The sequence below is a fragment of the Phodopus roborovskii genome, unplaced genomic scaffold (assembly GCF_943737965.1).
Source record: "Phodopus roborovskii unplaced genomic scaffold, PHOROB, whole genome shotgun sequence".
Taxonomy (NCBI): domain Eukaryota; kingdom Metazoa; phylum Chordata; class Mammalia; order Rodentia; family Cricetidae; genus Phodopus; species Phodopus roborovskii.
Window position 1 is genome coordinate 212,929 of NW_026126758.1, and position 13,676 is coordinate 226,604.

Below are 13,676 nucleotides of genomic sequence, written 5' to 3' on the forward strand. Positions count from 1 at the left end.
TAGGTTTGGCTTAAACTAAGAGAAACAAACAAGCCTTGTCCCAAGTGAGAGCTAATTGTTCTCCTCTGCCATTCAAAGTTATCAAGTTCTAAGCCAGAATGAGTTGTTTCTCTTTGTCTGAGTCCAAATCAGAAGGGCTCTGACACAGGAGAGGAGGGTATGGAAGTTTAACAAGAGATGCTGGGCATGTGGTGGGATGGGTCCCCCCCGACCCCCGCACTGCCTGAAGCCAGGGCAGTTTGTGGATGGTAGTTTCTAGAACATTGGCTGCAGGTTGTCTTGGTTCTATGTTTTGGGGTGGTTGTTTCTGGAGCATGAAGGTCATCTTAGATCTAAAGTTCTTAACATTTGGGTCTTCTACGGACTTTTCAGCAAATTTGGTTCTCCATCAAATCTCTAGAGAGCAAAGACTCCAATTTAACAGCAGCACTTCCCAGATCTTTCTTGTCAAGATGACCAGGCTCACACAGAATCATCTTGAGACAACCCAGCACAGAACAGAGCACTTGGTTCCATTCCAGGACACCTTAACTTAAGGCTAAGATTCTCAGGTGAATATTCACTTGACATTTTTCTCCTCTTTCACACCAGTGATGGTTGGATGCAAAAAACAAAATCAGGTTTTCTTTTCTCAAACTGAACCCTGTAATACATAAAAGTAAATGTGGTTTCTCTCATCTCCCTGGAAATTGAGTCAGTAACTGACACAAGCATGGCTGGTGGATTAGGGTCTCCAAAGAGGAAATGTTTGCATACCTTCTAGGTATCATTTTTTTTTTCTAAGTTGCTTTTGCAATGCCATGAACAATAGATGATTGTTAGGTAAAGTTATGGCATTCAGTTTCTTCTAGGTATAAATTGTTGCAAATGAAGCAATAGAACTTAGTCATCAACAAGCAAGGAGCAGAAACACACAAGGAAATGGAATCTGGAGACTGACTAGTTCTTAAATAAGTGGCTTAATAAACTTAGGAAATGGCCCAGTGGCTAAAGCCCTTCTGTACAATCATGAAGATCAGAGTTTGGATGCCCAGAACCCACACAATTTCTGGGCTGGCAAGAGACAGAGGACCTCCAGAGCAAGCTGGCTAGCTAAGCTCACCATACTGGTGAGCTATTCATTTGATTGAGAGAGCCTACCTTAATGAACAAAGTAGAAGACCCATGAAGGGTGATTCCCAACAACTTGTGGGCCTTCTCTCTCTCTCTCTCTCTCTTTTTCTCACACACACACCTGTTGTGCATGCATACATGCAAAAATGCATGCATGCTATGCTGAAAATTGACCATAATAATGGTAATAAATACATAATTTTAGTATCTTACATTATGATACTTTGAGCTCTCAAGTGTATCATTTTGTTCTCATTAGTAATATGTCTACTTAAAAAAAATTTCAGGCATTGTTCTGAATGAGTGCATGGGTACAGTGTTGCCTGAGAGACTGTAGTGTGATGATATCTTGCTTGTACAAATAAAGACTTTCTGAAGGTTAGAGAATGGAGCTCACCACTAGCTAACCATAGAAGTCTGAAGGTCTGAAGAACTCCATTTACACTGTAGTTAATAATTTTTCATTCTGAGATTTTACGAAGTCATCTGATAAAAAGAATCAAAATTTCAGATTCAAAATAACCAGCATTTTATCCAGGATCACACCACAGGCCTCATTGTTTGCCTGGGTGTAATTTTTTGAGGATCACACTACAGGCCTCATTGTTTCTCTGGGTGTAATTTCTTGGCATGAAATATTAGGTGGAGGGGGTGTATTTATTTATACCTGTCTAGATTTTAGTTGTTAAACTGTCTGCCATGCTTAAATTTATATAAATGTGAATCATTTACTTATTCTTTTAAAAACAAGAGCTGATTTGATACAGATAATTTGTATCAGAGATGCTTAGGTATTCTAAATAATCATCAAGTTTGATAACTAAATATAGAAAATAGCTTTGAGTAAACAATGAGACTTGAGAAACAACTAAATTAAAAAAAAAAACAGCCATCCTATAATTTTATCTGCCCTCAGATAAGGTGGTTATATTATTCGATTGACCATGTTAGATGACTGAAAACTCTCTTTGAATATCAAGAACCCTACTGTTTTTGGTAAAACTTTAATTTACAACAAGCATACATTTTAATAACTTGCCAATAATTAATTCAATTTTTTCCAACTTTCATTTCAGTTAAAAGATGCCATGTCTTAAAGCAAAGGACAACCAGCCTACAGGCCACAACCCCAGAGAACCTAGGTAACAAAGAGGAACCTAGGAGAGATATTCATAGATTAGCCTAGGAAGGGAGAAAAGACAAGATCTCCGGTGTAAATTCAAAGCGTGGGGGGCAGGGGAAGGGTAGAACAGGAGAGGGGAGGAGAGAAGGGAGTGGGAAAAAATGTATAGCTCAATAAAATAAAATTTAAAAAAGGATACCATGTCTATGCTAACTGCAAACTGTTCTTGGGGAGTAAGTACGTTGAAGACTTCCACTTTCCCCTGTTTTGTTTTATAGTTTAGTTTGTAGCATTTCAGATGTGTTTACACCATCACTTTGACTAAAATGTACACGCTCACTGAAATACTTTAATGCTGAGTTTACACCATGCCAAATGTTTGGAAATACATTAAGCTATGACTCACAATTACATGATTTCTTCTGTAGTATGAGTCAAAGTATGTTCCTTAAATAAAAATACAGACAGAAGAACTTGCTGTGACACAATCAATCATCTTGTGAAGTATATGTGTATTTTAGTCATGTCCCTAGTCTCAACACTGGAAGGATTCCAGTATACCTGAATAATGGACTTGATATTTTGGATTTTGATTCTAAAATCTGGCTTCAGATACAACTGTGAAAAAAAGTTTCCCTGACAAAAAAACAAAGAGCATTCATTAGAATTAATATTTTATTATTTCTTCTTGAGAAGGAAATTTCTGGTCTTCTTCTGTAGAATCACCACAATAAACAAGACAGAATAAATAACCTAACAGGACAAGGCTCCTAAGGGAAGGGTGAACCAAACTGGCATCCACCAAATCAGTGCAGCCCTCTCAGTCATGACTAGAGAGGACTTCCACACACACAAACATTACAGTAGAAGGGACCAACAACTTCCAACTTCATGGTCCAAATAAAGAGTCCATTAAGCAATCACAGAACAGTGACTGCCTCGATTGCTTCATCGCTTGCACGAATTGACTGCCTAGAGAATGAGTTTTCATTTGGCCTGACTGCACACTGCATTTATAACAGCAGTGGCATCGAAATTTAAAACAGGAGATAGTAACCACGTAGAGTTTTAAACAAATTACAAAACCACATGCTTTGTCATTCAGCAGGAAGGCTTAAATCAACCAGGTCTTAGACACAGCTGGTTGTCCCTCAAAGGCCACATGACTCGAGCTCTAGACATCCTTCTGAGACCTCCCCTGAAGGGTCTTGTCTTCACATCTCCAGTCAAACCTCTGCTTTCGAAGGGCAGTTTCATCTTGTTTATATGGAAGCTCTGTATGTTTCTCCAAGGAAACTGTTTAAGGTCTTTAGCAGAGGATTTCATGAAGTGTGTCCTCACAACTGTCCACAAAGGTCAGTCTGTTTGCTGGAACTGTACTGAGTAGAACAAGAAGTCTGTGAAGCTCCATGTGTTCTCAACGAAGTCCGAAAACAGAGGACTGAACGCATTAGTCTCAAAACCGGTGGCCTAAGGATGGCAAAGACCCAAGGGTCAATTATAGAGTTGATTGATAAAAATCTAAGAGCTTGGAGGTCCAACTTTTCCTTTCGGGAAGAGGTCTCATTCATATAAGCAAAGATCTGAAAGATGCAGAGAGGAAAACCATGTTAGTTCTCCATTGTAAGCAAGCTGACTTAGATCTGTCATCTCTTAAGTTAGCCTTGTTTTTGTTTGGTAGTGGCAATGAAAGGGCAGGTGGTAAAAATCTCCTACATAAATCATAACAATAATTTTTTTGTGAAATTGATGAAAACAAGTGCTCTAAGGGTTACAATTAACATTGGTATTACACAAAACTTTCTAGTCTTGTCATTGGGAATGGAGGGGAATTAATAAACTTTTCTTGGCACCTAGGATAGAATATGTTTTCCCTTCAGATGGTCTCATTATACAGCCCAAACTGACTTCAATGACATGACTTGTCTATACCTTCCCAGGTAGGATTTCAGGTGTAAGCCACTGTACTTTGCCAAATAGAATATTTTAATAACATCAGCAGTAATGATGATAATATTTGTAGCTCCTATTTGTCAATAGCCCCAAATGTGTGTTGTGAAACACACCAGGTCATGAACCTGCTTTCTTCCTAGTCCTATGGAAACTGTAGCAGATGAGGAAGTGAGTCCCAGGAATGTTAAGAATAACATGTGACATTTCCAAATATCTGGCCTAATGTGACCATCATGACTCCGCAAGGGACAGCGATGGAGCACGTCAGTTGGCGAGCTGGCTCTGAATATCCCACTGCTTTGGCTTGAATTTAACTCTGTCTGTGTCTCTGATATCTATCATGGACAAGGAGCTGTGAAGCTGTAAGTTTGATATCATACCGACTACACAGAGTCATAGGAAGAAACATGTTAGCTGCTTCAGCAGTGCTCCTGTAATACGTGCTCTACAAAGTAAGTGAGTTGTGACCTCAATTCACTAGTGAGAACACAGAAGCCCTGAAGAGTTAGGTCACTTGCCATGAGCTGAAGGCTGTTTAGTGTTCTAGTAAGGGTACAAATCCAAGACTTATATTGCTGGTGCAGCGCTCATTGCGTGTTACAGCCAGGGCGGTGTTACAGCAGGAACCTTCAGGATGATGTCCTGAACTCTAGAAAGTGGACAGCTGCATTCTCATACATGGATAAGCATTTTCAAACCGGTATTGGTGCTCTCATCTGACTCAAAGCAGCAGTTTGGTCAGATTGGCATAGATTGGTCAGATTGCTACATTCTTGGTAGCCATACCTCTTCATTCCAGCCTACAAAGAGGAGATCGAATGTGGATCACACCTCATCATCTCACTAACACATAATTCTTAATGCTCCAGGAATCCTCTGGCTTAGTCTGGCTAAGGGAAGCCATCCACTTCTTCCCTAACACTCTTTTCCCAAAATAACTCATTCCTTCCCTTTTCCCCGGTACTTAACTCTGCAACATCTGGGAACTAGATGTACCAAAGTGTAGGGAGAGAGAGAAAAGCAGTCATCTTCGGGTTGTTTATGTTAGGGCAATAGCGGGAAGGTTTGGCAGCCAGAGGTGTTTATGCCAGAGAGTCTTGGCATGAGGAATGGAGAGAAGAGTTGGCAGATGAGTAAGGAAAAAGACTAAGAATTGATAATGGGCTTCAGACCTTGGAGAGAAGAGTTAGGTGGGGCTGTGCAAGGGGACAATAGTTTTCTAGTCTGATACACTACTTTGGATACAAAATATTCAGTATTATGTGTCCAAGACATCAGCTGGGAGGCAGAAACACAGGAATAGTGTACTTAATTCTAATCAATTAAGATACATCACACACACACACACACACACACACACACACACACACACTGCATGCACAATTAATAGCACTCTGTTGTAGAAAGACTCATAGCTGCCTCTGATCTAGTTTAGTGGAGAACAATGTTGAGCTGGGCATGCAAGGCAAGCAGTGTGGATAGGACTCAATACCCTCATCACCAGCTCCACTCATGAAGATGAGTCAGGTTTCCAGTACAGAACAAACTCTGTCGTAGTTGCTGACTTTGTAGAGTGTGCCAGGGTAATGAGAAGTGAAAGTGAGCCATGGTAACGCCGCAACAACTCTGAGCTTCTTTTCCTTTTTGTACACTCTGGTATGTAAGTTTTAGAATTGCTTAAAATATGCATTTCAGAAACTAGCCAGTACTCCGAAGGAGATGATTCAATTCTCTTACATTTAGAAGAAAGGCCAACATCAGACACCTTCAACGCTCTTGATGTAGGGTACATCTTCTGCCTCCATTTCCCCTACAGTCCTCAGGGTATGACTAAAATGCCACTTTTGTATGACTGGAATGCCACTTCTGCTCTTCTGCATTGTGGAGCCAATGGCTTTTTGTTTGTTTCTTTTTCTTTTTCTTTTTAAGTTGTGGTGAAATCCACATAACATAAAATGCACCATTTTTAGCACTTCCAAGTGCACAATTTAGTGATACTAAGTACATTTAACACTGTCATGTAACTATTACAGTTATAATCTTTATACATCATGATATTTTATGATGTAATTTTTTTATGCTTTATGGTGCTGGCACTTGAACCAAGGGTCTCACACACATGTACTTGTCAAACAAACTGAGCTACATTCCCAAACCTATTATGAGGTTTAGATATCTAAAAGCCCCTCATTGGGATGGGTAATTATTGCAATCAACAAGGGTTCCAGGGGGAGTATGTCTTTGCTACACACATTACTGACCAGTCCTAAGATACACCTCCTCTATAGACCACACAACTCATAGTAATATTTTCCTTAAGGATCCAGGGTCCTGTTACCAGGCAACCAAGGGCTCCTTGTAGCTGATGGCCTGTCACAATTACCCAAGCTTGCCAATCCTTTCGCCTTGACATGCCTTTCCTGCAGAAGCCCCAATAAAGGTTGTGGCTCAGACCCTACCATCCCTTGCCTTCTTGTGCATTCTGACTGGCTCTGCATATTGGTTCTGCCTGGATTTCTCACAAATTTCCTCTTGGAAATGTACTTGACTGACCTTAATGTAAAAACAGTATCCATTACCATGACTTGCCTCCAAACTCCAAGTGTGGATCTTCATGCATTGGCTCTTCCTCCCTCTCTGTGGCTGATCCTCAGTTGTTAAAAAAACAAACAAACAAAAAAAAAAAAAACAGCTAACATGTGGGAGACACAGGAATTAATGAGTAATGCTTTGGTGATGTTCTAGAATTTAAATTCAGAGGTTGGTAGGAATGCATGTGCCTTCTGGCATGTACTACCAATATACTTGCTATGAGAAAAATGCCAGGTGCTAGTCTAATGTGTCCAGTGAGTTCATTGCTTGACACCCTGCTCCAGATTTTGTAAAGACTACAGAGCTATAATAAATATCTGAGTGGCACAGATGGGACACAGTCAGGAATCTCCTATTTTAGCCATGTCTGAGGCAGCCACCCATGGGAAGCTTCATCTTGGCAGTGGCCAGGGGTTATCATGAAACTATTCTCCCATCTTTAACCCAACACGGAGTGGGTTCAGAATTCTAGAGTGAATGAGCACTTCACTTGACTCATTAATGAAATCCCTAGGTGAGATTTAAAACATTCAGTTGCCTTGCTTCTTTGATGTATTCAGTCCTGGCTAAGACATGGGCTTCAGGGGTTCTAATAACCTCCATACAGGAGTGCAGGCTCATTTCAGAGAGAAGGAAGCCAAGGCTTAAAAGACTAGTTACTTTGCCTAAGGAGTCAAACTACAGTGGTGGGGCTCCAATTTTGATGTCAGTCCCTAGGCAGGATCCTGACAGTGCATGCAAAGCCTTTGGAACAAAGCATCACGTGAGATTCACAAGTGACTGACTACCTGAACTGGAGATGCACAGACACTTCTGTTCAAGAGTGTCATGGAGGCCTGCGGCTATTACTCTTGCATTTAGAGACGGGAAAACTGTGGCCCATTGTCAAAGTCTCAGTTTGGCTCTCCCTGGGGCTCTTTTTCATCAACATTTACCTGCACGCAGCTCTTACCGTGTTCATCTGCCTTCTGAAAAGTGCTGTGGTATCTTAGCTACAGGCTTTGCACAATTAACTCTTAATTTGTTGTTGTTATGACGATGGTGGTGGTGGTGGGCATGCTTTAAGGAAATCCTTTCTCCCCAAACGTGTCTGTGGTACAGAGAAACTAAAGCCTACTTCGCACTGACGTGGCTCCAGTATGAGCACAACCTGCCATTGTCTCAGGACTGCAATGACATCAGAGTGCTAAAGTCTATAGCTCTGGGTTGATACAGCCCAGGACAGTGGCTCTGAGGATACACCTACCCAAACGGCTTTGGAGTGATCTGTGAGGAAGGCTAGGAAGGTGTTCATACAGAGCTCTTGATAGGTAGACATAGGGAGAGATAATAAAGTTAGTAAACTTCCAGCTTTTTCTTCATATTCCTGACTGAAGACAAAGACCTTAAAGACTTGCCTTTTTCTCCCACTAGTCGCCCCTCCTTTTGGCGGTCCCTCCCCCACTACTCTATCCCCACAGATGAATCAGCAAGAGGAGTTTAAGGCTGGATCAGCATGTTTACCTCAAACTTGTGGACCTATCAGCCTCTCTTTGTCCAGACTGCCAATACTAAACTGGGGGAGGAGGACTCTTCACAGACCCTTACCCCCAGCCTGCCTTTCAGGAGAGGGTCGGCTTCAGCTTTCCCACCCCTCCTTTGCTATGTGTTTCTCTCTGTGTACTGTGGTCCTTTCCTCTAATAAATGCCTTTCTTCACCTGTTGACTTTGTCTGCTGTGTCTGAGACTTTTCCCAGTTGCTACCTGTTCCACTGGAGATCCTCCCTGCCTTTTAATCCCCTGTCTGGCAGAGTAAACACAAGGCCCCAGACAGTAACACATATATTACCCATGGAGCAGAAGTCAACTCCCCTTGTCACAGGAAGTTTCAGCCTTCCCTAAATGTTCTTTCTCTTTCTCTGGCCCTTCATGTTACACATGTGTCCTAATTTCAGAGTACGTAGTCCTCTCAATTTAGGGAACAATTTTGGTGGCAAAATGCTGTCAGAGAGATGGAGTTTAGTGAACCCCAGTGATGTGACAGAGGTGCAGTAGATTTAGGTTCAAGATCTGGATGGGGACTGGTGGTTAGAAACCCAAACAGGACAGAAGAGGCCAAGCGAACAGAGCAAGTTGTAGATTAACTGAGAGTTAAGCCTCTAGATCTGTTGATTGCGTTCTTGAATCATGGTATCTATTTGTTCTTAAGTTCATACTGTAATGGGCTGTTGATATGCTAAAGAAGAAGGAATTGATCTCAAAGAGCTGTGATAATATGGTTTTGTTTTTGTTTTGTTTGTTTAAAGCTGAAGTCCTGGCCTGAAATAACAGTGAAGATCCACCTAATTGAAAGTGTAGATATAAAACTCTAATGATGCTTCTTACGGACTGCATTTAAAAACCATCATAAAAACACGCGCACACACAGGAACATTCTCTTAAAAGGAAATGTATATTTAAACAGTCCCAACAGATCACTAATGATGTCTCTATGGTAAAGGACATTCCAGCTGTTCATGGACATCCACTTACATATCGACACACTAAGTTCTCAGTGGGCACCCAAAGATTTCTCGGTTTCTCTTCCATCATTATCTGAATTTTTATAGTTTATATCCTTGTGCCTGGCTAATTTCATTCCAGATTTTCACCACCTAGTTATATGACATTTTACACAAGAAAGCCAGGAGTGAACAGGGGACTCCAGGATTGTTTGCTTCAATTTTTCTATAGTGTAAAGATCAGATTTCCACTAATCAGATTTACCTAGAAATTCTAACCCTGGAGAATGTGTGAAGACGAAGATATTTCTAGAGTGAGCCAATGGTAGGCTCTTGAAATTTCAGAAGTGAATAAAACACATAAATACTTTATCCTAATGGCATGTGGAAAACAGTTTAAAATAACCACAATTAGCAAAGTGCTGAGAAAGAGGCTGGATGTGGGTTGGAAATTGAGGCACAAACAGTATTTGAGACAAGAATGGAAGGCTTATATGTTTCCTGTGTTCTGTTCCATTTTGGGAAGAAAACAGCTTCTATTTATCACTGTGAAATGGTGACAACAGCTGATTAACATAAGGAGGAATCTATTAATTTATACAATACTCATTTAGTGAATAAACAGTTTGGAATATGTTGTTGGTCTCTTGCATGATTTCATATTGGACAGCCCAAGTAATGTCATTTCCTAAACACCACATGCTTTTTTAATCTCCAAAAAATGTTTTATGAGCATCAAAGGAAAGTTTTTATGTGAAGGGTAATCTGATTATTTCTTAATTTAGAGTAGCATTTACACTAGCCAATCTCCCAAAATCTCAGTCCCAGGCTTGCATTTCATAGGTCTGTGGAGAAGGAAAATGAAGCAACATGATTACGCTAACATGGAAAACAAAAACAAAAATAGTGCTTACATGCTTTTTTATTTTTAAAGCTAGTAAGTTGGCATAAAAGGACAAGATGGTTCAAATATTTATAATACACTGACAGTTCTCTTGTGAAACCATACTCGGGCCTTCTCCCATGTTACTCTTGAAATGAGGACTTTTTTTTAGACATAATTGCTATTGATACATAGTGGTCTCGGTTTTTTAGCGCTTTTCTGAGCTGCGGGCTCAGGACCAAGTTACTTGACTCATCTGCACAACTGGATACCTCTTGGAGGTTACTATGAAGGTAATGATTTGATATAAAAATGAACACTTAGAACCCTAAGACTTTTGGGTGTCACAGTAATGATGCACGAGGCTGAACTGATTTAATCTCATTGTGCTGGGCATGTTTTTTTCCATTTTGAGAGTTTTATTTTCTGAACATTGGAGGCCCTAGATAGACAGACATCTTAGAAGAAAGGATCCCTCTCTGCTCATAACCTGGGATCATGGCTGGCATTAGCAGTTCATTACTAACTCTGGATTTCCCAAATCCCACCTTTTTCCACAGCAGAGCACTGCAGAACTGACTGGGTCCCACCAACTCTGCTTGTGAACACTACTCCTTGCTAGAGATCTGACACACTTTTGAAGAACATAGAAAACAGATCTTGCTATTCTGTATTTAAAAAAAAAAAAAAGGGGGGGGGGAAGGATGGCCCAAACATAAAACACTCTCCCCATAAAGCTAAACATAGGATCCATGTTGGTTTCTAAATTACAACATTCCACAACACAAGCTTTGCTGCTGGGGTGCCTAGGGAGATGCCATCTTCCACAGCTAATTCATTATTTAAGAGGGGGCCTTGATCATCTCCATCTCATTCCCTACTAAGTATAACTTACCAATTCAGACATCTTCTCCCATGACAGAGGAGAGGTACAGTGAGGGTAATGGGAAGCAGAGCAAAGATAACATGGCTGAGAATGGGGGGGGGTCCCTTGGGGGTGGAGTTCATATCTGAACTTCTTTCTGTCCTCGAGAATGAGTAGATGATACCCATCAGAAGCATCAGTAAGGGCAGGAGACAGGAAAGAACTGTTTCTGCAGCTTCTACAAGTGAGAGCTTCCATTAGCCACCATCCATGGCATCCTTTTGCAAATATCCCCTTTGCAGCTCCCAGAGAGGCCAGAAGGCTCCAACTTTGACTCTGCTTCCACATTAGACTTTAGGAGCTCAGGATCTATTTTAGAACTCCTTTATTCAGAGCTAATGGTCCCTTTAGCTGGGCAGCACCCAAGCTTCTACCCTGGGCCTGCCTCCATTCTCCAGACAGCCTTTTCTCTGCTTTCCTGAGATATACCAGCTGTTACTACATGTATCTTCCTGCTTACGGCTGCGGAACGGAGGTCGTCTATGTGCATTCCCGACAGCAATATCAAGAGGATATTTTGTAAGAGGTCACAGTGTCTCCTGTAAGGGATGGCAAGATCACTACTTGACAGTTGATCCTTTCCTCTCATTTTCATGACCACACAGACTTGTACTCTAATATGTAAACTGGTGAGCCTGTTAACTACATTTTTCTAACTTAAAATTCCTAAAGTCAAATGAAAGAGGCTGTAAATTTCAACACCAAGGGCCCTCTGAATGCTTTGGGTTGGCCACTACATTTTGGCCAGGAGAAATGAAAGCACCAAGGGACTGGGCTTTAAGGCCAGCAAACTGGCTCTGGCGGTTAGATTATAACAGCTACAACCATCCTAACATGGAAGGGACTCCCTCTTTTTCAGTTACCTACCAATTCAGGGAAGGGGCCTTGGAGAAAGTTCCTCTAGAGCTTAGCAGTGCTAACTTAGCAACAGCATTCATGTGCAAAGGCTAGGGGCGGAAGGAAGTGGGTAAAGGTGAAAAGGAAAAGCAGCAAAAGCAACAGATCTTTACAAGTTAGGGCATTTTGTTTTCGGGTTGCCAATGTGTGCCCGGACATGGAAAGGGTGGGGTGAAAGGAGTTTGAGAAAGCTGCTTGTGGCTGAGCTGTGGAAAGAAACGAGTGACTTACTGTGAAAGGCAAGGAGCAGATGGCGAAGGTGATGGTCATAATGGCCAGGAGAATGAGGTGGTCCGCCTCCTCTGCCATCGAAGTTCTTTCTCCTTTCCTGCGCATCCCAGGGCCACCAGGGGCACCGCTGGATGATCCACAGCGGCTTCTTTTGCTCCGACGGTGCATACGGAAGAGATTAAGGATGACACTCAAGTTACAGGCGAGCACCGCCAAGATGAGCAGCAGCAGCACCGTAGCGTACAGCTGCAGGTATGCAGTCCGCCCGTGCCGGATAAAGCACCATGTCCCGGGACAGTACTGGACGTACTCCCCGTAGTTGAGCAGCGGCAGGGAACAGAAGAGCAAGGAGACCGCATAGATGGCGGGCAGTACCACCAGGCCCCAGCGACGCGAGAAGCGACGTTGGTAGAAGTAAGGGTGCCCAATGGAGAGGTAGCGCTCCAGGGCCATGGCGAAGAGCATGAGCATTGTAGCCAGACTGAAGAAAGTCATAGTGAAGGCGAAATAGGTACAAACACGGCTCTCGGGAGCCAAGGCCACCAGGGTCTGGTTCCGCGCATAGGAAGCTAGCACCACTGGGCTGATAAGGCAGGTCCCCAGCAGGTCGGTGAGCACCAGCTCTGTCACTAGCACGTGGAACAAGGAGATGGAGGTTCTGCTGCCGCCTGCACTGCACCCGGTGTCCCCGCGCCAACGGCGCGCCAGCAGCGCCAGCGCGATAAGGTTCCCCACAACCCCGGCAGAGAACATCACCGAGCTGATAGCTGGACTTTCGCCCGAGGGGAGCCACTGACGACTCTCGCAGTCCTCCATCCGCACGGAGTCATTGGAGGCATTGCGCATGGTGTAGGGCTTGGAAGAGAGGTACACTCTCCTCCTGGCTGGTACCTGACAGCAGGAGGATCTGAAGGTCACAATGCTCCCAGACACAGACGGGGAAAGAGGAGGGAGCGAAATCCAGAGCTCCCTTCCGGCCTCCAGCTCCAAGCTCCAAGGGCAACCTTTCTCGGATCTATCGCCTGCGCGTCCAAGAGCCACTTCCCTGAAGCATCAGGTCACCCTCGAGGCTCCCGCGTCTCACCCCCTGAAGCTGCGGGCCGGCCGGAGCTTAGAGGAGCAGCACCCCCACCCCCTGCCGCGCCCGCGCTGTTCGAGGGGCGGGTCTAGTAGTGGCTTCCAGGCCAGCAGCTTCCATTGTTTGGGAGCTGTAGAGGGGACTAGGAGAGAGACACACTAGCTGGGCTCTAGAAGAGGACCCCAGCATCCACCGTGTGGCGGCTTGTGGGGGTCTTCATTCCCGTGGGGTACTCAGGATGGAAGTTGCAGGGCTGTCTGACTCCTGCTCTGAAGGCTTTAGCCCTAGCAGATGGCTGGAAACCAGTGTAAGTTAGTAAGTAAGGCTGTGGGTAACAGAAAAGCAAACCAACTCACTAAACTGAAGTTAGGAGGACTCAGTCCTCTGAGATGTAGAGAACA

General features: G+C 43.2%; 1 protein-coding gene across 1 annotated transcript; it reads right to left on the reverse strand.

The window, feature by feature from the left end:
* Positions 1-2,910: 2,910 nt before the first annotated feature.
* On the reverse strand, positions 2,911-13,216 carry Ptger2 (prostaglandin E receptor 2). Its single transcript, XM_051174940.1, has 2 exons — positions 12,198-13,216; positions 2,911-3,819 (listed from the first exon to the last, which is right to left on the reverse strand). Exons 1-2 carry the CDS (start codon positions 13,041-13,043, stop codon positions 3,574-3,576), a joined length of 1,092 nt encoding a protein of 363 aa, XP_051030897.1. The 5' UTR covers positions 13,044-13,216; the 3' UTR covers positions 2,911-3,573.
* Positions 13,217-13,676: the final 460 nt, after the last annotated feature.